General features: G+C 40.2%; 1 protein-coding gene across 5 annotated transcripts in view; it reads left to right on the forward strand.

Moving 5' to 3' along the window:
- Pcca (propionyl-CoA carboxylase subunit alpha) overlaps positions 1-22,812 on the forward strand; it is a 411,727-nt gene that overhangs the window by 253,043 nt on the left and 135,872 nt on the right. For all 5 annotated transcript variants that reach the window (XR_015044709.1, XM_085828899.1, XM_021182607.2 and 2 more), the window contains one exon: positions 8,536-8,634. Coding sequence is in view for 4 of the 5 variants with exons in the window: in XM_085828899.1 (XP_085685025.1) it covers positions 8,536-8,634 (99 nt within the window). In the remaining variant the exon portion in view is untranslated. The remainder of the gene's footprint in view (positions 1-8,535; positions 8,635-22,812) is intronic.

A 22,812-nucleotide genomic window follows, 5' to 3' on the forward strand; every position in this document is an offset into this window, starting at 1 on the left:
TTCTAGGCAAGAGCTATATATCACTGAAAAATATACTAAAAATATTTTTACAAGAAAAATAGTTGTGTTTGAAATTAGAGAAGAATACACATGAGGACTGTGGGAGATGAGAAGGGTGGACAGAAGTGCCACCACAACGGCCCTCATTGGGCCCTATGTAAATGCTATGCTAGGAGATTGACTGTATTTTACACATGAAGAAATGGAGGCAGGAATGACGAAGGAACAGAGGACAAGACCTTCAAAACAAGCCACCGGACTCTTCCTGACAGCACAGAGAGATGCAGGGTTCCCACTCATCTGATCCTAAGCATTCATTGTTGCCTGTGTAAAAACATGCCTATCTGGAGTTATTCACTAAGCTGATATAATTTACAGTATGGTCTTCAGAGCCTGACCTTATTACACCAATCCAAAAGAAACTACTAACATAATTAAAGCATGAGCAAGATAACAGAGTTTTTTTGAAACCATAAAACTGAAATTAAAGTTGTTACCGATCAATTAATGAGGCGATAATTAAACAGAAACTAGACAATCAAACTAGTGGTAGTGTGTATATCAGTACCTAAATTTTCTCTTTCAATTCACATCATTTGATGTATATTTAATTACATTTACAACGATGCATATTTAATATAACCTTTGTGACAGGTTGATGGAGCTTTGCTGTCATATCTAATTTCTCTTGATGGTTTTTGTCATATATATATAATTTTGGGGGGAAGAGAAGTCAGACTGTGTGCAAGGTGCGAGTGTAAAAAGCAAACACTCAAAAAGCTTGTCCTCTTGTTTTTGTAAGATAGGCATCTCACCCCTTTATGGAAAGCCACCCAGGATTTTAGAGCATTTTAGAGAGCTGTCTTAGTAAGTGAGAGAGCAGAATTGAAAAAAGCTTACCGTGTGTTGGTTAGATGGCTATACATAGGCAAAAGTGCCTGCCTCACAGACCTGTCTGTGTGCATTGAATCCCAGGAATCCATGTTAAAAAGCTGTGTTCATTGGCATGTTCCACCATCCCAGAACTCCACTGACAAATTAGGAGAAGGAGACAGGAGACTCTCACAGAAGCTTTCAGATTGGCTAGCCTGGAGTTCTCAGCACAGCAGCAGAAACAAGAGAGCGGCCTCCATGAGAGAGAAGCCAGAACTGACTCTGTGTGCACAAAAACACACACACATACATCAGTCAGTAAATATGATCAAAGAATTAAAAAAAATGTTTTTGCTATCTAAAAGACATAGAACATTCTATAATTAATATTGAAAGTTTAAGAACCACTTTAGTTATTGAACAAAACTCATTTTCCATTTAAATAAATGTTGAAGCAAGCAAATAACAAAGTTATTAAACCTGTTAAATCATAGGCATAGTTTTGCTGACAGAATCTGAAGGAATACTTATGTTTTATATAATTCCGTAAAGTGTAGTAAGGCTAGATGGGACTAATAGCCCAACTAACTGATCACATGGCACACAGTTGTTTTTGTGAATGAAGAGTCTAGATATGCCAATCCATTGGTGTACAACTAAACAGTAAAAGGTTTTGTCATCAGTAGTTAACACATAAGAATGAAAACAACTAATTAACATTTCTATCCGTAGAACAAGTCTTCTTTCACAACAATAATAAAAAAGCTGGTGAGATGGTTCAGTGGGTAAGAGCACCGACTGTTCTTCCAAAGGTACTGAGTTCAAATCCCAGCAACCACATGGCGGCTCACAACCACCCATAATGAGATCTGATACCCTCTTCTGGTGTGTTTGAAGACAGCTACAGTGAACTTATACTAATAAATAAATCTTTTTTTTTAAAGAGCATTTATAGCATAGCAGTTCCATGTCCTAATCTTTAAAGACTTAGTTTTAACTTATGGGGATATATGTACATTTCCTCTGTGTGTGTGTTTGTGTGTGTGTGTGTATGTGTGTGTATGCACAAGTGCCATATGAGTACTCAAGAGAGGCCAGAAGAAGGCTTCTGGAGATACAGGCTCTGGTGAGCCACCCCACGAGCATGCTAAGAACAGAACTTGGGCCTCTGTAAGAAAAACAAACATTGACCCACTGAACCACCTGTCCAGCTCTTGTCTCAGGCTTTAAATTCCATTTGTTGTCCTTGCTTTTAATATGTTTATATGAATTCTCACAGGTGTACCTAGAGGTAATTGCTTCTGTGAGTTAATGTATATGATTCTCTAATTCCCTTATCTGTAAAAACCGGAGAAGATTGTGTTATAGTACTTTGATGGTTCTTTCCAGCCTGAAAGTCAAATGTGCAAACAATTATCTCTTTTATTCATTTTCTGTGTAGCATGATGATTTATAAGGTTCCTATGCCAGGGGACACACACCTGGAATTCCAGCACCCGAGGAGCTGGGTACATATAACCCAACATGGGCTATACATAGAAAAACCTTGTCAAAGAACAGACGAAAACCAAAACAAACAAGAAACAAAACAAAACAGAAAAAGCAAAGAATCCACATGACAGTCTATTAAAGGGGCAGGAACTAGTTATGACTTTCTGTGAAGCAGCAGAGCTGATCAGCCTGTGCATTTTGTCCTTCAGTTTGTTGGTAGGAACAGAAGCAAGAGAAGCAATAGATGGAACATCTGCAGTTTTAGCTCAGATTTACCTCTGCATAATATTAATTTCCTTAACATAGAATAACATGAGATTTAGAAAAGTAGGATTTGCATGTGACAAACAAAGCCACAGGGTGAACCAGAAGCATTTCTTACCATCTATACCTTCCCAGAGTTTTATTATTTGTGGGGTGAGGCTGGAAAATACTTTGTTTTTGATTTTTACACTCCTAGTGTTGAGTACACTTTTTAAAAGCTTAGCAGGTGCAGCTGCATCAGAAGCAACAGTGTTTTTACTGTGTCAGGTGGTAACCCCGAGGAAGTACTTTGTATTGCTGCTTTTTGTGATAATGTAAGTATTCTCATCAAATGCCATATAAATTTAGGGTGTTTGTTTTTCCCCTTGTGATGACGTGGATAGGAAAACTGAATTTTCCAAACGGCTCACAGGAAATGTTTCACACCAGCATTGCCTGTGCCACAATTCAGCTGGTTGTTTTCAGTGAAATACAGACTTATAGGGAGGTTACTAAATGTGGAAAAATACCTTCTGGAAATGAAAAGAAATCATGCTTTTGGGTTGTTTTGGAAATGCCTTAAATATCCTTATTTTGCATTACATTCATATAAACCTCTCTATGATTATGCTCAGAGAAAGTTTTCAGAAAATAAAGCATGAGAGATGCATTTTACAGCCCCATCCACCATAGCCAAGCTCTGATTCATCCAAATTTATAACGCCCTTGACTTTAAATTAGCATGTCATCTCTAGATGGTTTCAGACTAGTAAGGCACCTGATGTCCTTACACAGAGAACTGCATGCTGTCAGGTGCTTTCTCAGTGTGTGCACTCTCCTCACTTTGTTCATTCTTATGCTAGCATTACTGTGTCCCCTTTGTCTCAGTTTGGAAATGACCATTTCATGTTTATACAGACATTTCCTGGCTTATCCAAGAACCTGTTGGTGACACCAGAGAGCTATAGGAGAGAGGTTGTGTAGAGATCCAGACTTGGGTGGTGGTGGAGGTGAGCTGATGGAGAGAGTTTGGCCCAGGTGTGGGAGGTTCTCTCCAGTCCTCCATTCCTAAAGCTTTCCTTTGCTTTTGTTCTGCCATTGCTTCACTTGCTCCATCCTTTTTGGTTGGTCTCTGTAACGCCTGCTAGTAATCCCCTGATTCTTGTATACCTACTGCACTTTCTTACATAGTCCATCCAGCACTTTCTTGGCCTGCAGTGAAACCATGTGGTAGTTTACCTCTCATAGTCCGTACTCCAGAAACAACTCTTATTATCTTTGTAAATCCCTTCTTAGAACCTCTTCAGTTTGTTTCACTGCTTCCTCTTCCTCTGGGCAACCTTCACATTCCCTCTGTACACCCTTTCCTTGCAAGAGAAGCCTATTGGCTAGTGTGTGCTCTGGCCCTGTGCCTCCACGTGGCTGTCAATGCTTGCATTTTCTCTCTACCCACAGATGGCCAGCTCGGTGTCCTGACTTGTGATCATCATTATTTGATCATCGATACCCAAGAGACTGTATCCCATGCTAAGGGCAGAGTCACTCTGTGTCCTTTGTCTCATGTTGGCTGCTTCTTGCCACAGGGCTTTTATTTTGTTTACTTTTTAAAAAATGTTGTATGTGTATGTTATATAATGTGTATTGTGAATATGGGTGTGTGTGTATATGCACCCACAGGTGTGTATCTGTGTTTACTTTTAAAGTTGTGTTATATATATATATATATATATATATATATATATATATATATATAATCTGTATGTGTGAATATGGGTGTGTGTGTGTGTATATATGCACCCACAGGTGTGTATCTGTGAATATCAATGTGTGTATGCCAGGGTGTGCATGTAGAATGTGTGTTGGTTTCACCTTGTTTGAGACAGTCCCCTTTTTTTCACTGCCGTGTACGGCAGGCTGGTTTACCAGTAAGCCTCTGAGTATTCTCTTTGTCTCTCATCTCCCACCCTATGGTGACAACCTCGGACCTCAGATATTTGTTCCATAACACATGATTAACAAAGACAGAGACACCACTTCCCTTTACACTAGGCAAAAGATCTCCCCGATTTCCCCAGTCACAGTCACTGACCAGGAAATAAGAGATTGTTGCTGCATCTTAATACAAAGAAGCCATCTTTGTCCACTGATCTTCAAGTTCCAGAGTTAAATAAACAAGACTCTGACATTGGAGGAAGTCACTGAACAATCTCTAATGAATCAGCTACAAGTAAGACTGTGTCCAGCTTTACTTGGGATCTGGGGATTTGAAATCAGGTCCTCACGCATGTGCAACAAATGCATTACCCACTAAACTATCTTACAGTATTGTGTTTCTATGAAAAATCGTTATTTTTTCTGTGATACTTGTGTACACCCCAAATACTAGCACCTAATTCTATTTACCTAATTCGTACTCATCTTTCTGATCTTAGCTTAAAGGCCACTTTCTTAGAGAGATGTACCTTCCTGCTGAGAAGCAAAGAATATGGAGAAGTTTTAAATCACTGCATATCTTTGGGGACTGGGGCTATATTTCATAGTAATTCGCTTGCCTAGCAACATGGTAATCAAATGAGTAAACAACAAGTTATTTAATTTTAAAACTATTTGTGTGGTCCATGACTGTCTTCCTAGTACATGAGACAGGAGAATTTGTTGTTTATGTCAAGCTTGGGCCGCATTCAAGACCTCGTCTTAAAAACATACAAAACAGCATCAATAAAAAAATACATATTTTTTTTAAAGAAAGGATAGCACACTGAATATATTGTTCTGAATTTCTTTGACAGTAGTTTTACATTAGTACCTATAAAGATGTCTTATTTTTAGAAACTTCCTCCCACCTCAGTCCCTTCATGCAGAGAATATATTTTTATGTTATACCTTAAGGAAACTTGGCTGGGTATAAAATTAGTTACCTTGTTTCCTTTGATCTGCTTGGAACAAATTACTCTGAGTTCTTCTGTGCTGATGTTGCTCTTATTTAGTTAGGATGACTTTTTTTTCCTTCCTTGTATGTAGTGTCTTATTATTATTATTTTTTTGCCCAAGTAGCCATGTAATTATCTCTTTGGGCATAGAATTCTGTTAAAATCATATGCCTACAAATTCAACATTTCTTTTATTTTGAAAAATTATTTTTCCTTGGCATAGCAGCACAGGTCTCTAATCCCAGCTCTTGGAAGGCAGAAGCAGGCAGATCTATAAATGTGGTCTACATAGTGAACCCTAAGCAACTACACAGTGAGATCCTATTACAAAAACCAACAAGAAACAACAAAAAAGAAAAGCTATTTTTTTGTATCTTTAGTTTTATATTTTTCTTTTTTGCTTCATAGGCCTTTTTGAAGAAGACCATTAATGTATCTTTTGTGTTGCCTTTCTGCCCTCTCCATGCCTATTTTCCTCATTATTGCTTTTATATTAGTGGCTCTATGTCCTGGCATTTCTTTTTAGTTACATTCTATTTTTGGTTGCTTCTTCATGTAGCTTTTATCTCTATAGTGTTATTTTTCTCTTAGTGTTTTTTTTTTTTCTTTTTGAGTTCTACCAGCTTGCTTTTCATTTCCTTCTGTTATTGTATAATCTTTTCTTTGAACCTTTGTTTTTCTTCTTTGAGCTGTTTTGCTTTTTTTTGAGGGTCATGTTTCCTATGGTTGCTTTGAGTTTTTGGAGTTATTTGTCTAAACTCTTCCTGTGTTTCTTTGAGTAGTTGTTCTTGTGTTTTAGTGTTTTATGCTTCCAATCTATTTACCTTTTTCTCTTATAAAATTTTCCTCAGCTGTATCTCAAGATGCAGTATTGGCTGCTTTCTGATTACTGTCCATGCTGTAATCAGGAGGGCTGGCTAGAAACAGAGGCTGCACTTTTCCACAAGCTAGTTAGTCCCTTATGCTCTCTATCTGACCACATCTGACCTTGGTTTCCTTTGCGGTGGGCCCTCTTCACATTGGTTGTTGTCACTGAAGAGATAAAGTGGTGGTCAGTTCAGTAAGTTTCTCAGTGTGGTAAATGAGGAAACCTCCTGTCATACTTCATCTGCATCTTCTGTGATTCGGGAGGACTGGTGTGAATGGCATATGAGACATAGCTGGAGTATCTCTGCCCACTCTGCCCTGACTTCCCACTGAAGCAAACTGTGATACTTTTGCTCCCTGCTGGCTTTTTAATACAACTAGGTCTCACACATATGATGACAGTATCAATAAAATTATTGTATCTGTTGTTCATGATGTGGGTCTTGGAGAAATTTGATTACTGATAGGGACCTAGAAAGGCATGTGGTGGGTTCTGGCATATTCCCTTATTTAATATTTGCAGATATACTTCATTTATTACTGATGCAGTGATATCATCCTTAATTTAGAGGTAGCAAGATCACAAATTTTTGTTGATTTCTTATCTAGTGTATAAGGAAATGTTGTCCCTTTGTTTCTCAGTCATGTGAGTCTTTCTCATAAGTCCTCCCTCCCGTTGGTAGAGAGGAAAGAAGGCAAACTTCTGTGTAAACTGGATTATGATTTTGTTCTGTACAAAGACATTGGTGTTTCAAGCTTCTTTCTCTGCCCCTAGACTCCATCAAAATAGAGCTTAGATGCATGTGTTAAGGGCATTGGAACAGTCGTTAGAGCCATATTAAGATATGGGGTAGAGAGCCTTTCAAGTCTATGCTGCTTGGCTTTGGACCATTAGCTGTTGAATAACAATTCCTGGTCTCATTTGGGCTTTTCTGATGCTATGACTGCACTGAAAAGACTTCTAGTGCCCATAGTGCCTGTTGTGCAGTCGCAGCCATGGAGTCTCCTGTGCCCTGTGGCCCTCAGCCTGACTTAGACCTGGCTTATCTTCTACTAAGACATGCTGGAAGTTCTAGATTCCTATCATGATTCACTGGAGTCACATTTTTAGTTAGCAATGTCATGAAGCCTTCAACTTTCTTTGGCTGTGTCCCCAAGATCGAATCCTTTTAGGGTAGCCAATATGTGACAGAAATGTTTTAACAAAGTCTTTGTACACTGTTGTCTTCTTATCTGTCCCCAGGTGCTCAACAGAAAGGCAGTAGGACTCTGTCATCTAATTTTACAGAGTGTGTGTGCACTTTGGAGAGAGTTGACAATAGGGATTGTTAGCCTCCACACATATTGCTTCTGCTTTAGGCTTACTTTGCAATTTATGTGAGTGTGTATAGACCTAAAATAATAATATTTCCAGCCTGTCTCTTATACCAAAGAGTTAGGAAACAACCTTTGGTGAGTGTTTTCAATTAACCTTGATTTCATTTCCTTTTAACTACTTTTATGTTACTTACTTAGAAATTAAAAATTTCCCTCTAATTGTCTCTCTGATTTGAATAATTATGTCCTTTTTGTTTTTGATGATAATTTAGTAAAAATTATTTATGATTGGTGACTGTCTGGTAGAACTTTTCAAAGTTTGGATAGATTGGCTATTCAGTACCAGAGAGTATTGCCTAATTAAAGCGTGTGTTTAATTAAGATAACAATGCTTAGTCCATCATTAAAATTAGCACCGAGAAAGTTCTTCCTTGGTCCTTGGAGAGGACATTCTATGCACGCCCTGTTGCGTGGGCTGCAAAGTGTCGCTGGGATTTACATGCATTACGTGTCTAATTGCAGTAAATGTGGCATGTCCAGCTAGGTTTCCAGTTAGAAGGCTGTTTGTTACTTTCTGGAAATCACTTGAAGCCTCAGTACCCAGAGGCAGCTGTTCACAGGTCCTTCACCTCTCCCCAGAGATGGCTGGGAAGACTCCATTGTTGGACCCTGTCTTTCATGGCTGCAGCAGTAAACATGACAGGTTGTTTGGAAGCCATCTGTTAAAATGGCTGCTGCTTTGCATGCAGCAGTGAACTTGAGATCAGTTTCCTGTCTGTCTTCGTGGTAACAGTCTTATTTTGTGTCACAACAGGTGGAAGTTGATGGCTCGAAACTAAATGTGACCAGTACGTGGAACCTGGCGTCACCCTTATTGTCTGTCAATGTTGATGGCACGCAGAGGACTGTGCAGGTAAAGCTTCACAGGATTTACTTAGAAAGTTTCAAGTTTAAAATCTTTATCCTTTTCCATGTGGCTAATACTGACATAATAAGGAAAAGCTGTATTTTAATATTCATTGTGCTCTTTCTGTAGTTGTGAAGATTTTTTTCTTGTTATACTAGGGAATTTGGAGCTATGTTTTAATTTCAGAGAATGGGTTTTCTGTTTTTCAGAGACCCTCACAAAGCTATTGCATTATATTTTGCTGAAAATAAATAATCCCACAGGCATTTAAATGATTACTAGATGAGAAGTCATCTTTGTCATTATAGGCTTTTAATTATAAAGCATGGTTTGCATAGATTATCATCTTTCATGCAGATGAAATGATATAGTCTTCAGTCAGAAAAAACACGGCCATCAAGGTTGACTTTTTCCCTTCCCTTCCCTTCCCTTCCCTTCCCTTCCCTTCCCTTCCCTTCCCTTCCCTTCCCTTCCCTTCCCTTCCCTTCCCCTCCCTTCCCCTCCCTTCCCCTCCCTTCCCCTCCCTTCCCCTCCCTTCCCCTCCCTTCCCCTCCCTTCCCCCTCCCCTCCCTTCCCCTCCCTTCCCCTCCCTTCCCCTCCCTTCCCCTCCCTTCCCCTCCCTTCCCCTCCCTTCCCCTCCCTTCCCCCTCCCCTACCCTCCCTTCCCCTCCCTTCCCCCTCCCCTCCCCTCCCCTCCTCTCCCCTCCCCTCCCCTCTCCCCTCTATTTACATTTCAAATGTTATCCCCTTTCCTGTTTCCCCTCTGAAAACCCCCTATACCCTCCCCCTCCCCCTGCTTGCCAACCCACCCACTCCTGCTTCCTAGCCCAGGCATTCCCCATAATGGGGCATAGAACTTTCACAGGACCAACTACAGGCCTCTCCTCTCATTGATGACCAACTAGTTCATCCTCTGCTACATATGCAGTCAGAGCCATGAGTCCCACCATGTGTTTTCTTGGGTTGATGGTTTAGTCCCTGGGAGCTCTGGGGGGTACTGGTTAGTTCATATTGTAGTTGCTCCTATGGGGCAGCAAACTCCTTCAGCTCCTTGGGTACTTTCTCTAGCTCCTTCATTGGGGACCCTGTGCTCAGGTCCAATGGATGGCTGTGAGTATCCACTTCTGTATTTGTCAGGCACTGGCAGAGCCTCTCAGGAGACAGCTATATCAGGCTCCTGTCAGCAAGTTCTTGTTGGCATCTGCAATAGTGTCTGTGTTTGGTGGTTGTTTATGGGATGGATCCTCAAGTGGGGCAGTCTCTGGATAGTCATTCCTTCAGTCTCTGCTCCACACTTTGTCTCTGTAACTCCTTCCATGGTTATTTTGTTCCCCCTTCTAAGAAGGATTCTGAGCTTCTGGGCTAATATCTACTTATTAGTGAGTACATATCATGTGTGTTCTTTTGTGGTTGAGGTACCTCACTTAGGATGATATCCTCCAGATCCATCCATTTGTGTAAGAATTTCATGAATTCTTAGTTTCTAGTAGCTGAGTAGCACTCCATTTTGTAAATGTACCACATTTTCTGTATCCATTCTTCTGTTGAAGGGACATCTGGGTTCTTTCCAGCTTCTGGCTATTATAAATAAGGCTGCTATGAACATAGTGGAGCATGTGTCCTTCTTACCAGTTGGAACATCTTCTGGATATATGCCCAGGAGAGGTATTGTGGGATCCTCCAGTAGTACTATGTCCAATTTTCTGAGGAACTGCCAGACTGATTTCCAGAGTGGTTGTACAAGCTTGCAATCCCACCAACAATGGAGGAGTGTTCCTCTTTCTCCACATCCTTGCCAGCATCTGCTGTCACCTGAATTTTTGATCTTAGCCATTCTGACTGGTGTGAGGTGGAATCTCAGGGTTGTTTTGATTTGCATTTCCCTGATGATTAAGGATGTTGAACATTTTTTCAGGTGCTTCTCAGCCATTCAGTATTCCTCAGGTGAGAATTCTTTGTTTAGCTCTGAGCCCCATTTTTAATGGGGTTATTTGATTTTCTGGAGTCCACCTTCTTGAGTTCTTTATAAATATTGGATATTAGTCCCCTATCTGATTTAGGATAGGTAAAGATCCTTTCTCAATCTGTTAGTGGTCTTTTTGTCTTATTGTCGGTGTCTTTTGCCCTGCAGAAGCTTTGCAATTTTATGAGGTCCCATTTGTCAATTCTCGATCTTACAGCACAAGCAATTGCTGTTCTATTCAGGAATTTTTCCCCTGTACCCATATCTTTGAGGCTTTTCCCTACTTTCTCCTCTGTAAGTTTCAGTCTCTTTGGTTTTATGTGGAGTTCCTTGATCCACTTAGATTTGACCTTAGTACAAGGAGATAGGAATGGATCGATTCGCATTCTTCTACATGATAACAACCAGTTGTGCCAGCACCATTTGTTTAAAATGCTGTCTTTTTTCCACTGGATGGTTTTAGCTCCCTTGCCAAAGATCAAGTGACCTTAGGTGTGTGGGTTCATTTCTGTGTCTTCAAATCTATTCCATTGGTCTACTTGTCTGTAGTTATACCAGTACCATGCAGTTTTTATCACAATTGCTCTGTAGTACAGCTTTAGGTCAGGCATGGTGATTCCACCAGAGGTTCTTTTATCCTTGAGAAGAGTTTTTGCTATCCTAGGTTTTTTGTTATTCCAGATGAATTTGCAGATTGCCCTTTCTAATTTGTTGAAGAATCGAGTTGGAATTTTGATGGGGATTGCATTGAATCTGTAGATTGCTTTTGGAAAGATAACCATTTTTACAATGTTGATCCTGCCAATCCATGAGCATGGGAGATCTTTCCATCTTCTTAGATCTTCTTTAATTTCTTTCTTCAGAGACTTGAAGTTCTTATCATACAGATCTTTCACCTCCTTAGAGTCACGCCAAGGTATTTTATATTTTTTGTGACTATTGAGAAGGGTGTTGTTTCCCTAATTTCTTTCTCAGCCTGTTTATCCTTTGTGTAGAGAAAGACCATTGATTTGTTTGAGTTAATTTTATATCCAGCTACTTCATTGAAGCTGTTTATCAGGCTTAGGAGTTCTCTGGTGGAATTTTTAGGGTAACTTATATATACTATCATATCATCTGCAAAAAGTGATATTTTGACTTCTTCTTTTCCAATTTGTATCCTCTTGATCTCCTTTTGTTGTCGAATTGCTCTGACTAGGACTTCAAGTACAATGTTGAATAGGTAGGGAGAAAGTGGGCTGCCTTGTCTAGTCCCTGATTTTAGTGAAATTGCTTCAAGCTTCTCACCATTTACTTTGATGTTGGCTACTGGTTTGCTGTAGATTGCTTTTCTCATGTTTAGGTATGGTCCTTGAATTCCTGATCTTTCCAAGACTTTTATCATGAATGGGTGTTGGATTTTGTCAAATGCTTTCTCAGCATCTAATGAGATGATCATGTAGTTTTTGTCTTTGAGTTTGTTTATATACTGGATTATGTTGATGGATTTCTGTATATTGAACCATCCCTGCATCCCTGGGATGAAACCTACTTGGTCATTTTTAAATAGGGTTATTTGTTTGTCTGGAGTCTAACTTCTTGAATTCTTTGTATATATTGGATATTAGCCCACTATCAGATTTAGGATTTTTAATGATCTTTGACTTTCTCTAGCACATGCCTCAGGAAGTTAGTATTGTAATTTTAGAGGCTCATCCCCCAACTCCAATGACTTCCTATTAGCAGTTACCTTGAACACAAGAGTTGATAACATGTTCTTTGCAGTCCTTGACCTCTATTTAAAGTAGAAACCCATGGAGCTAAGCCTCCATGGGCACTTCATACTGAGGCCAGAGGCTCCTGGAAAACCAAACACTAAACAAAACCACAGGAAAATGTGGTTCTTACATATGAATAGAAATTTTCAATCTCTCATAACATCAAATGCTGGTTTTTAAACTCAATTTTATGTAGAAAACCAAAGAATCGCATCTGTTTTATGTCTTATCCATACCTGTCTCTATTAAGAGACTGTGAGTCAGAGGACTCAGACTCTGTAATAGATATCTGAGGACTGATTTAGTTTCTAAGCTGGGCTGGATTGTTGTGTTATCTCTGTAGGTCTAAGAAGGCTTTAACTCTTAGTACTCAACCTGATATTTTGACTTCTCTATGCATACTAATTTTCTTCTATACTCTAACTCTTTGCCTCATTTTTTTCTACCTTATAAATAAAATATGAGATGAAAGTATTTGAGACCATTGAATGATATATCACTACATGCTTTCATACTACTTAAATCCATTTGATGGGCTCAGGGATGTGGTTTAGTGGCAGATTGCTTGTCTAGCATGGCCAACAAACACCCTGAATTTGATTCTTAGCATTGCCTAAAACCAAGTGTGATGGTGCATTTGTATAATCCTGGCACTCGGGAATCGGAAGAGGGAAGATGAGGAGCTCAAGGGCCTCCTTAGCTGAGGAGAGTTGGAGACTAGCCTGGGATGCATGTGCCCCTGTCTACACAAGCAAGCACACAGCCAAAAACAAACAAATACTGAAGAAGTGAATAATAGATCTTGTGCTATTACATCTTAACAACATTGGTCAATAGCATATTCTTTGTTGGACCATGTGGTTTGGGGCATCAGGTAGTTTGACTGTTGTATATTTAGGTGTGAAAAGACATAGAAGGTTCCATTCAAGTCTTCCTGCCATAGTACTCTTCAGCATCTTCCCTGGTATCTCTGATGATAGTTATCTTCATGGCTATTTGACATGTAGAATTTTTGGCTAGGTATGTATGTAGAAACACCACCAGTACCATTTCCCTTAGAAAATCCCTTTTTCTTGGATAATGTTCAGTTCATTTTTATTTTTTTATTTTGTAAGTCCGTTGCTCCAGAAGTCTTCATATACCTGAAACGTATGAACCCATCAAGGCATACCCTAGACTTGTTGAAAGGAATTGAGACACCAGGCTAATACTTTCTAAGAAAGGTAAATGCTGTATCAGCCAAACTATCAGGTGCCTAAGATCAGGATAAACATTTTTCCCCTTACAGACAGGAATGATTTTTATGCACTTTCTTTGGACTTCACCTTTAGAGTTGAGTTGACAAACTACCACATGGTTCCACATGGTGGAGTGAGTGTGAGTGATAAGCGATGGTCAGCATGAATCATGCACGGTGCCCCTGCTCTACAGTGCTCGCTCTGCATGCTGCACAGTGCTCGAGTTGCCATGGGGACTGGTTAAAGTTTAATGCATATAGTAAATGTTTTAATCTTCACAATGCTTAACTCTACAGAGTAGATAACCTCGTTGTTTGTTTTTATGGATGAGAATCAATGAGACTCCTGAGAGAAAAAGAAAGTATGTGATTTACTTAAGGTCATTCTGCTAATAAGGTGTGATGAGAGATTTAGACCCACTTAGTCTTGCTGTGGGGCTTCCTCATGCAGGAGCCTGAGCCAACTTTGTGACCCTACTGTGCTCTGCTGCTTGCTCTTTTCCCTGTCAGTTGCTCACGTCACATTTTCCTGTCATTCATGCTTTAAATTAGTGCTGCTTTCAAAGTACAGTGTGGGGAAGAATGTCTGGATGACTTGTTAAAGTCATGCTGTGTGCGCACCTACAAACTTGACTTCAGACTTCTTTACTTCATCTGTATTGCTAGTAGGCTCCTAAGGATGCTCGCCTGGGAGCCACAGTTGAAGAGCTGCTTTGCATGTGTGTCATCAGTAGTAACCTGACAGGGCTGAGGAGCCAAACACTCACAGTCTTCTTACTTAGTACCATGGACTCTGCTCTGGCTTCAGGCCAGTAGGGTTGATGGAAGTTTCCAGTAGAGAAGTGATATCATTTGTAAACTTCATGGGCACAGTATTACTCCCTGTTTCCTTTTAAAACAAAACGAAACAAAACAAAACAAAACAAAACAAAAACAAAAACCCAAGTGTATTTACTAAGTGCGGTCAGGGATGCAATGGGTGATCACCATTCTTAAGTTGCTCAGAAGGGACGGTGAGGAGACCTGTGGCTATGGAATGGGTAGTCATCATCCTCAGTTGATCTGGAGTCTGCTCTGATTTAAGTTTGAACCTGCTGCTTTGCCAAGTCCCTGGCACATACATGTGAAAGCTGCCTGGCTCTGTGGGCAGAGGACAGGTCAGTGCGTGGAATGGAGTCTTCTTGGGCTCCAGAATGTCTGAAGTAAGTCTGCCTTAGCTATGGCACTGATCCTGAGATTTAGATTTCCTTGCTCTCAAACTTTCCCTTTGGTAACCGTGGTCCTGAGGTAGCTTTCTTGTGTGGTTTATGGGGTCTCCAGTTTTGGCCTCCCCAGATCAAAAGAATCCACACTGTAAGACAGCAAATCAGAGCTCGGCAGATACAGGCCACCATGGTTCCTGAGACAGCAACAGCAACAAAGATTCAGAGGACCCACCCAAGAATACTTCTCATGGAAGCAAATGTCTGCTGCTAATTTCTCATGGAGGGGAAGCACCCACTCTGTTTCAGGCTGGCATGACCACCTGCTGATGGGCTTGCATGGGGAGAGCAGCACATTGTCTGCCTCGGCGGTCCCTCTCCTCTTTTTCAGAGGCTTGTGCTCATCATGGCCTCCGTCTTCCCCTCTGATGTTCATTACCCATTACTTAGAGATGTCTGCTTTGTGGGGCCTGACCTCTGCCACGTGCACCTTGCTGCTGCCATAGCCTTTTCTTTCTGACTTGAGGATCATAGGCTCAGAAAGAATCTTAGTCGATGTTGATAAGCACCACTGCAGAGCTAATGAGCAGTCTGTCTGAGAGGAGTGATTAAAAGAACCGGGAATGCAAACATTGAAAACTATTGAGCAAAATTAAAGCTCCTCCCTCACTGACTGTGTCAAAGAATTTTTTTCCTACTCATCTAACAAGTCCGTTTTCCTCAAATACCTTCATTTGAGGGAGGTAGAATGGCAGTGTTTACAATTTACTTACTTTCTCATGTTAGGCATTTGCTAGTGTTTCCCCCTAGATGGTTTGATGTTTACTAAAGAAGAGCTAATAGAAGACCTGTCATTCTCTTGTAGTTCGTGGAAAGGTGCACTTAGAGATCTATACTACCCAAAAAATGAGACTGTATTTAACAGAAATATGTATTATGTTACTATAGTTTATTTTTTAAAGATTTGTTTATTTCATTTTGTATTAGTATTTGCCTTTGCTTGTGTATATGTATATGTACCCCAGGTGCATATCTGATGCACACAGAAGCCATATATTTCCCTGGAACTGGAGTTACTATTGCGAGCTGCCATGTAGGTGCTGTGAACTAAAACTGGTCCTCTGCATGAACAGCAACTGTCCTTTGCCACAGACCCATCTCTTTAGCCCCCACAGTTTTAAAACTACAATAAAATTTATTGAAGTAAAATAAAATTGAAATTTTAATTCTCCAATCAGTTGGAGAAGCCCTGTTTGGCTACTCTGACTGTTGGTTGAGACAACTTTCCAGTCAAACTCTTTATAAGCCAGGGAGTGTTTCAGATAAAAATCATATAGGACTTTTCTTTGATTTTGGTTCTGTTTGTCCATTTGTTTTCTGTTTCCCCTCTATGTGTTAACTATGGTTTTAATATTTATCATTAATTAGTTGCATTGAGGAGTTGGTAAAGTGCTTGTAATGACCTGAGTCCTGGAGTGATGACCTGAGTTTTGCTCCTAGCAGTTGTCATGGAAGAGCACGATTGTTATCCTAGCACCAGGAGTCAGATGGGAGAGAATCCCTGCACTCGATGGCCTGCCAGCCTAGCCTAAGGGACAAGCTCCAAGTCTATAAGAAGCTCTGTCTCACAAAACAAAATAAAAGGTATCTGATAAAGGTTGATCTCTGGTCTCCACACACAAGCAGGCACACATGAGCATGTACATGCATATGCAGGTAAAACCCATGAGCATGTTAATGCCACACTGCCTCCTGCAGACACACACAAATTAATTGGATTAACAGAATTAATATAGAATGAACACATGAGCTGGGTTCATTTAAAAGCAAAAGATGGATTTCCCCTCCAGTTAATATATTTTTCCAATTTTAAGTTTAACAAAAATCAGAGCTTTTCCTACTAGATGAAATGATTTCCTGTCTATAGCACTTGATTGAAGCGGTAAAGAAAATGGGAGATGTGCTGTGATCTCTCTGAGTTCACTCTGTGTGTCCTTCATGTGTGCTAGAACCTCTGCAGGTAGGAGCATGCGGAATTAACAAACTTTTTATTGTCATTATCAGTATTATTACTATGCCTGTGTTCCCTTCCTGTGAAGTAATTCTTTTGTAACCTTGAAAGAGGCTCTTTAATTTTACTTTGACTGACTCAAAAACTTGTCCATTTCTTATAGTGTAATTTGTCTGCTGCATATGCCATGTTTCTTGTTATCATTTCACAGAGTAGATTTTCATTTTGTACAGCCACATTGTCAGACATTCTCAGGCAGAGCCAGCTGACTGCTCCTGGCCTGCTTCTTTGTGTGGCATCTCTCCTACCCACCTGCTCACAGCAGGTTGTCTTCAGGCCTGAAGAGTAGCTAAGCACTTTTGAAAGTATCTGAAGATCTTGCTAAGGTCTAGCCGTACCGAATTGTGTGATTGGGAGCTACTCACAATGTGCTTTTGAAGACTGGTTTCTCCTTCTCTTATTCTTGCTGAAACATTTTCAAGAGAAATAAATTTATTATAAGTAATTGTAAAGAGCAGGATTCCCGCATTCTGTGTTGAATAGGTCATTGATATGCAATTAAGTGGAACTAATTTTCCATGTTAAAGCAGATAAATTTGCAACAGCATCACACACATCTCAAGCATTTACTGGAGAATACCAGATTAAATGTATTGCTTGTGAACTGTTTGGAGTATTAGATGGATTAAATAACATGATACAGTGCAGCAAGGTAATACAGAATGTCACCTATGCACAGAATGTGAAGGAAGGCCAGTTATGCTACAGGCTGTGTGTATTGACTACAGTATATCTATAAGAGTGTATCTATGCAAAATTAAAGAAGTTTTTGAAATTTTAACTGTACCTTCCTGTTTTTAAGTGAAAAGATTTTTTCCACTTTAGAAAGATGAAACTAAATGTTCTACTTGTCAATATTTTAAATAAATATGCCCCTCATAAGATATGAAAACAAACGTTAGTTAGAGTCCTAGTTCCTATGTATGTGTGCTAAAGCTAATGTGCATGTGTGTATGTGTGTGTGCATATGTTGGAATGTGCATGTACACGCTGGGGATTGAACACTATCACTGAGCTTTAGTCCCAGTCCCTAAAATTAATTTTTTAATTGTAAAGTTAAATGATGGGGTTCACCGTTTTGCTTATATTTGCAAGCACATGCACATAGAAGAATCTGCTTCATAACATGTTTTCAGTCTTAAAATAAATGTTTTCCCTGTTTTTAAGATGTTTCTCCTCACCCCCACCCCTCTTAGAAGTAATTAGCTGTTATTTTGAACTGTACGCATGTGATTACTCCAGAATCAGCAAATGTAATATGAACCCGTATATTTAGTTGTGTCAGATATATAAATATATAACAGAATAAGCAAGGGTTAGTGGTTTTTTCCTAAAGAAGTAGGAAATGAAAGAGTAATTATTAACCATCTCCTTTTCACTTTCCTGAAAACATCAATTACGGTTACACATCTTAGGAACAAGCTTCCCAGCAGAACAGAAATAACTGCTTTCACTATGTTTCAAAAAATTTAATCACAGTTTAACAGCTGGGATGTATGCATGACTATAATTTAAGGCATTAACTCCGAGGCAGGGCTACCTGCCTTTGGACAGCAGTCCCGGGAGCTGAGCGCGTCTTGGTCTTAGCAACGGGTTTTATAATTTGGAGATGTTCATTAATTTGACAGAACAGGAAAACAGCTTTCTGAATCCCTCTCCTCTCCACATGCACACATTTTTTTTCTTTATTGTTAACTAGAAAATTACATTTTAGTAGCTGAGAGAGGAAGAGAATTTTGAAGGGTATAGGCAGCAACTGTGTAGATGAGAAACAAAGAATAGCTACATTGGAGACTACAGAGACAAACCCTGCAGCCTTACAAAGATATTGTCAAATTGGAAATCAGTGAGGGGACAAAGAAAACCATGGCCATCCTCACCACCATCCTCACTGTCAACTGTCCTCCCTCACATTACTTGTAAAGATGAAATCATTTCTGACTTTTTATTCTAGTAGGTATTTTGGAAACCTTAGGTTTATTGTTCTGTGAGCGTCTTTGCTTTCCTGAGCAGGTAGCTTTGCTGAATTTGTATTTGTTGAAGTTGTTTTGCAAACAGAATCTTTTTAGAATTTTCATTGTGAAACACTGGAAAGTATAGATGTTAGAGTAGATTCGACATAAGGAAAGAGGGATGTTTTTATCTGGCTTTGAGGTAGAATCTTAAACTTGAAAAGGAGGAAGTCGAATCAGGCAGAAGGAGAGTATGTCTTAGGAACGTCTTCTTGCGGAAGCTTTGCTGGCTTCTCAGGCAGGTTGGATTTGCGTTTTGCCTGGTATGTAATGCATTTGGCATTAAAGACTTTGTTTTTCATAGATTCTAGATTTTAAAAAAATATTCACTTTTCTTTATGGGAAAAGCTTGTATTCTTCTAGGATAGGCAGAATAAGCTCTCGTGATTTTTTTTAATCTTCTTTTAAAATTTAATTTTATTTTTAATTTATTTTTTATACTCCATATTTCATTCCCCACCCCACCCCCACTCCCATCCAACCTCGGTCTGCTCCACATCCCACACCTCCTCCCCACCCCACCCTGTCATCACGTGGATGCGCCCACCTGCCACCCTACCTGACCTCTAAACTCCCCAGGGCCTCCAGTATCTTGAGGGTTAGGTGCATCATCTCTGAATGAACATAGACCCAGAAGTCCTCTACTGTATGTGTGTTGGGGGCCTCATATCAGCTGGTGTATGCTGTCTGTTTGGTGGTCCAGTGTTTGAGAGATCTCAGGGGTCCAGATTAATTGAGACTGGTGGTCCTCATTTGTTTTCCCAATGTCATTCCTCCTTGACTGGATGAGGTATATCTGCTTTGACTCTGAGGACTCTGACTTACTTCTCTGGAGATTGTGACAGTGAGGTAGAAAGAAAGAAAGAAAGAAAGAAAGAAAGAAAGAAAGAAAGAAAGAAAGAAAGAAAGAAAGAAGAGAGAGAGAGAGAGAGAGAGAGAGAGAGAGAGAAAGAAAGAAAGAAAGAAAGAAAGAAAGAAAGAAAGAAAGAAGAAAGAGAGAGAGGAAGAAAGGAAGAAAGCAAGCAAGCAAGCTAGCTATAGTCATCTTCTGTGTAGTTATGACCTGCTGTAAACTGAATGCAAAGTCAAGGAACCTGTTAGTACTTTTTATGTCTGGTTATACACTCATTTGGTATAATTAGTGCATTTATTGTGCTAAGCTCATTATATGTTAATTATTATGCACTTACTTCTGTTTGCCTGGGAATGAGTGGAGTCCTTTTTATAGGGCAGGGAGATGCAGGATGATGGTGCATTGATGTCCCCTCCCAGATGAGAACACTTGATGTGGCTCAGGCAGTTTACAGACAAACTTGTCACAGCTAGCATTCAATAATAAATTATAACAAGCTGGTTTTTAATTTATTTTGTTTTTTTTTTTTTTTCAAGACAGGTTTCTCTGTATAATAGCCCTGGCTGCCCTGGAATTCACTTTGTAGACCAGGCTAGTCTCAAATTCACAGAGAGCCTCCTGCCTTTGCCTCTGCCTCTGCCTCTGCCTCTGCCTCCTGAGTGCTGGGATTAAAGGCAGGGGTCACCACTGCCCGACTATGAACTGTTATTTTTAATATCTAAATTTATTTTTGCTTAACTGACAAATAATGATTGACTGTGTCTCAGGGCACTTTGTGCTGTTGCAGCACATGTCAATTGTGTAATGATCAGCCAGGACAGTTCAGCTTAGCCAGCTGCTCCCACGGTTGCCATTTCTTTCAGAGAGCATTCTAAGAGAACACGTGAAGCTTGTTTCCACACTCTTGGGCTGCCAAATGGTTAGAATAAAATACAAGTTACAGTTCCCTTAGCAGAAGTAGTGAGGAAAGCTGCACCGTAAACCCACTGCCTGCTATAGCCAGCCTCCATTGAGGCTTCAGCTGACACTGGCAGTATGGGATCATGACTGAAGAGTTCCCGAGAGTAGCTCAGGCTGCTCTGAGTGAGGACTGCAGTGCAGTCACAAGTGTCCAATGCCAGTGTGGGTAACACCTGTCTCTGAAAGGCCTTTTCAGAGATAAAATGCCCAAACTTGAATGTACATGAAATGTTTAAGGCTTTAGCAAAGTGAGCATGGTAGCCCATGCCTTTAATCCCAGCACTTGGGAGGCAGATCTCTGAGTCTGAGGCTAGTCTGGTCTACAGAGTGAGTTCTAGGACAGCCAGGGCTACATAGAGAAACCCTGTCTTAAAAACAAAATGACTTTAGTAAAAGATGGATCGTAACAAATGGAGATCACCATGTAATTTCGATAAAGAGCAATTTATGAACTAATTCAAACTGTCCTTTAAAACATTTCATTCTCAGTGTGATACTTGATGTATAGACCACAACCAGGGCAGGTCTCATGCCCAGGAGTAGTCAGCCAATACAAACTGGACTTGATATGTTTGGGGTGGGGGATGGATAGAAAAAGGGGGGAGGGAGGGAGAGGAAGGAATGAGAATAAGGATGAAGTTGGGTTGGTAGAGAAATGGGGAAGCATCTTGGGGGAGTTGTGAAATGACAAAATGCATTGTATGAAGTCTTAACGAATTCATAATATTATTACTTAAAAATCTATTACTGATAGTCGTAAACCAGCAATAAAAATTCTACTTGGTCATTATATTTTAAATTTGTCCCCAAAAGGAAGTTCTTTGCTTAAAAAAATGTTTTCTATCTTATTCTAGAAGTAGTTATATAATGTCCTCATTGCTGCCCATGGTCTCATAAGGCCCAAAATGTTAAGTCCATGGCTTAGTACAGAAAAGCTGCTAAAGCCTGAGTTAGAGCACAGCAGTAGAGACAAGTAAAGTGATTTGGTGGATATTCTGGGTGGGGACAGCAAGAACTGGCAGATGCATTGTTTACTAGGTGTGAAGGAAATTAAAGGGTTGAGGGTGAGTGGTGAATGTTGACCTTTTGTTTTTACGTAGACGTAGGAGAGCTATGGAGGATCAGGTCTGCAGAAGGATCTGATGATCAAGAATTCCATCTGGACTCTGCTGTTGTGTGTGAGAGGTGCTTTAGCTATGTAAGGGTTAGTATCACATGAGCAGTTGACCGTGTATCCTGGAGTGGAGCTGAAAACAGAAATTTGGAAGCCACAAAGAGTAGAGTAGGTCTGTCACATGCAAAGCATAAAGGGGTTGAGTGTGGTGCTCACGCCAATAATCCCAGCACCCACAGGCAGAGGCAGGAGGATGTCTGGATTCAAGGGCAGCCTGGCCTATAGAGTGAGATGTTGTTTAAAACAAACAAATAAACAAGAAGAAGAAGAAGAAGAAGAAGAAGAAGAAGAAGAAGAAGAAGAAGAAGAAGAAGAAGGAGGAGGAAGAAGAAGGAAGAAGAAGGAAGAAGAAGGAGGAGGAAGAAGGAGGAGGAAGAAGGAGGAGGAAGAAGGAGGAGGAAGAAGGAAGAGGAAGAAGGAGGAGGAAGAAGGAGGAGGAAGAAGGAGGAGGAAGAAGGAGGAGGAAGAAGGAGGAGGAAGAAGGAGGAGGAAGAAGGAGGAGGAAGAAGGAGGAGGAAGAAGGAGGAGGAAGAAGGAGGAGGAAGAAGGAGGAGGAAGAAGGAGGAAGAAGAAGGAGGAAGAAGAAGGAGGAAGAAGAAGAAGAAGGAAGAAGAAGAAGAAGAAGAAGAAGAAGAAGAAGAAGAAGAAGAAGAAGAAGAAGAAGAAGAAGAAGAAAAATAGGCCCTTTATTTTAGTCAGGCTCTAACTTAGGACAGGTTGAGATGGATAGAAGGCTCTGCTGTTGTCTCTGCAGTATTTTCTGGGTGTTTCACCAAGGAGGTTGGGATTTTCTTTGGGAGGTGGTAGAAGGGTTCTGTATCTGGAGCATGGTGGTTTTTGAATTTACATGCAACCATCAGAAGACATTGAACTTTAGGCTATATGTGGAATGTATCCTTTGTGCTTAGGTCCTACTCTTATAAAGTTAAATCTTAAAAATATACATGTGTTTATT

This window comes from Mus caroli, unplaced genomic scaffold (genome assembly GCF_978045245.1).
Source record: "Mus caroli unplaced genomic scaffold, Mus_caroli_1 scaffold_12, whole genome shotgun sequence".
Lineage (NCBI taxonomy): Eukaryota > Metazoa > Chordata > Mammalia > Rodentia > Muridae > Mus > Mus caroli.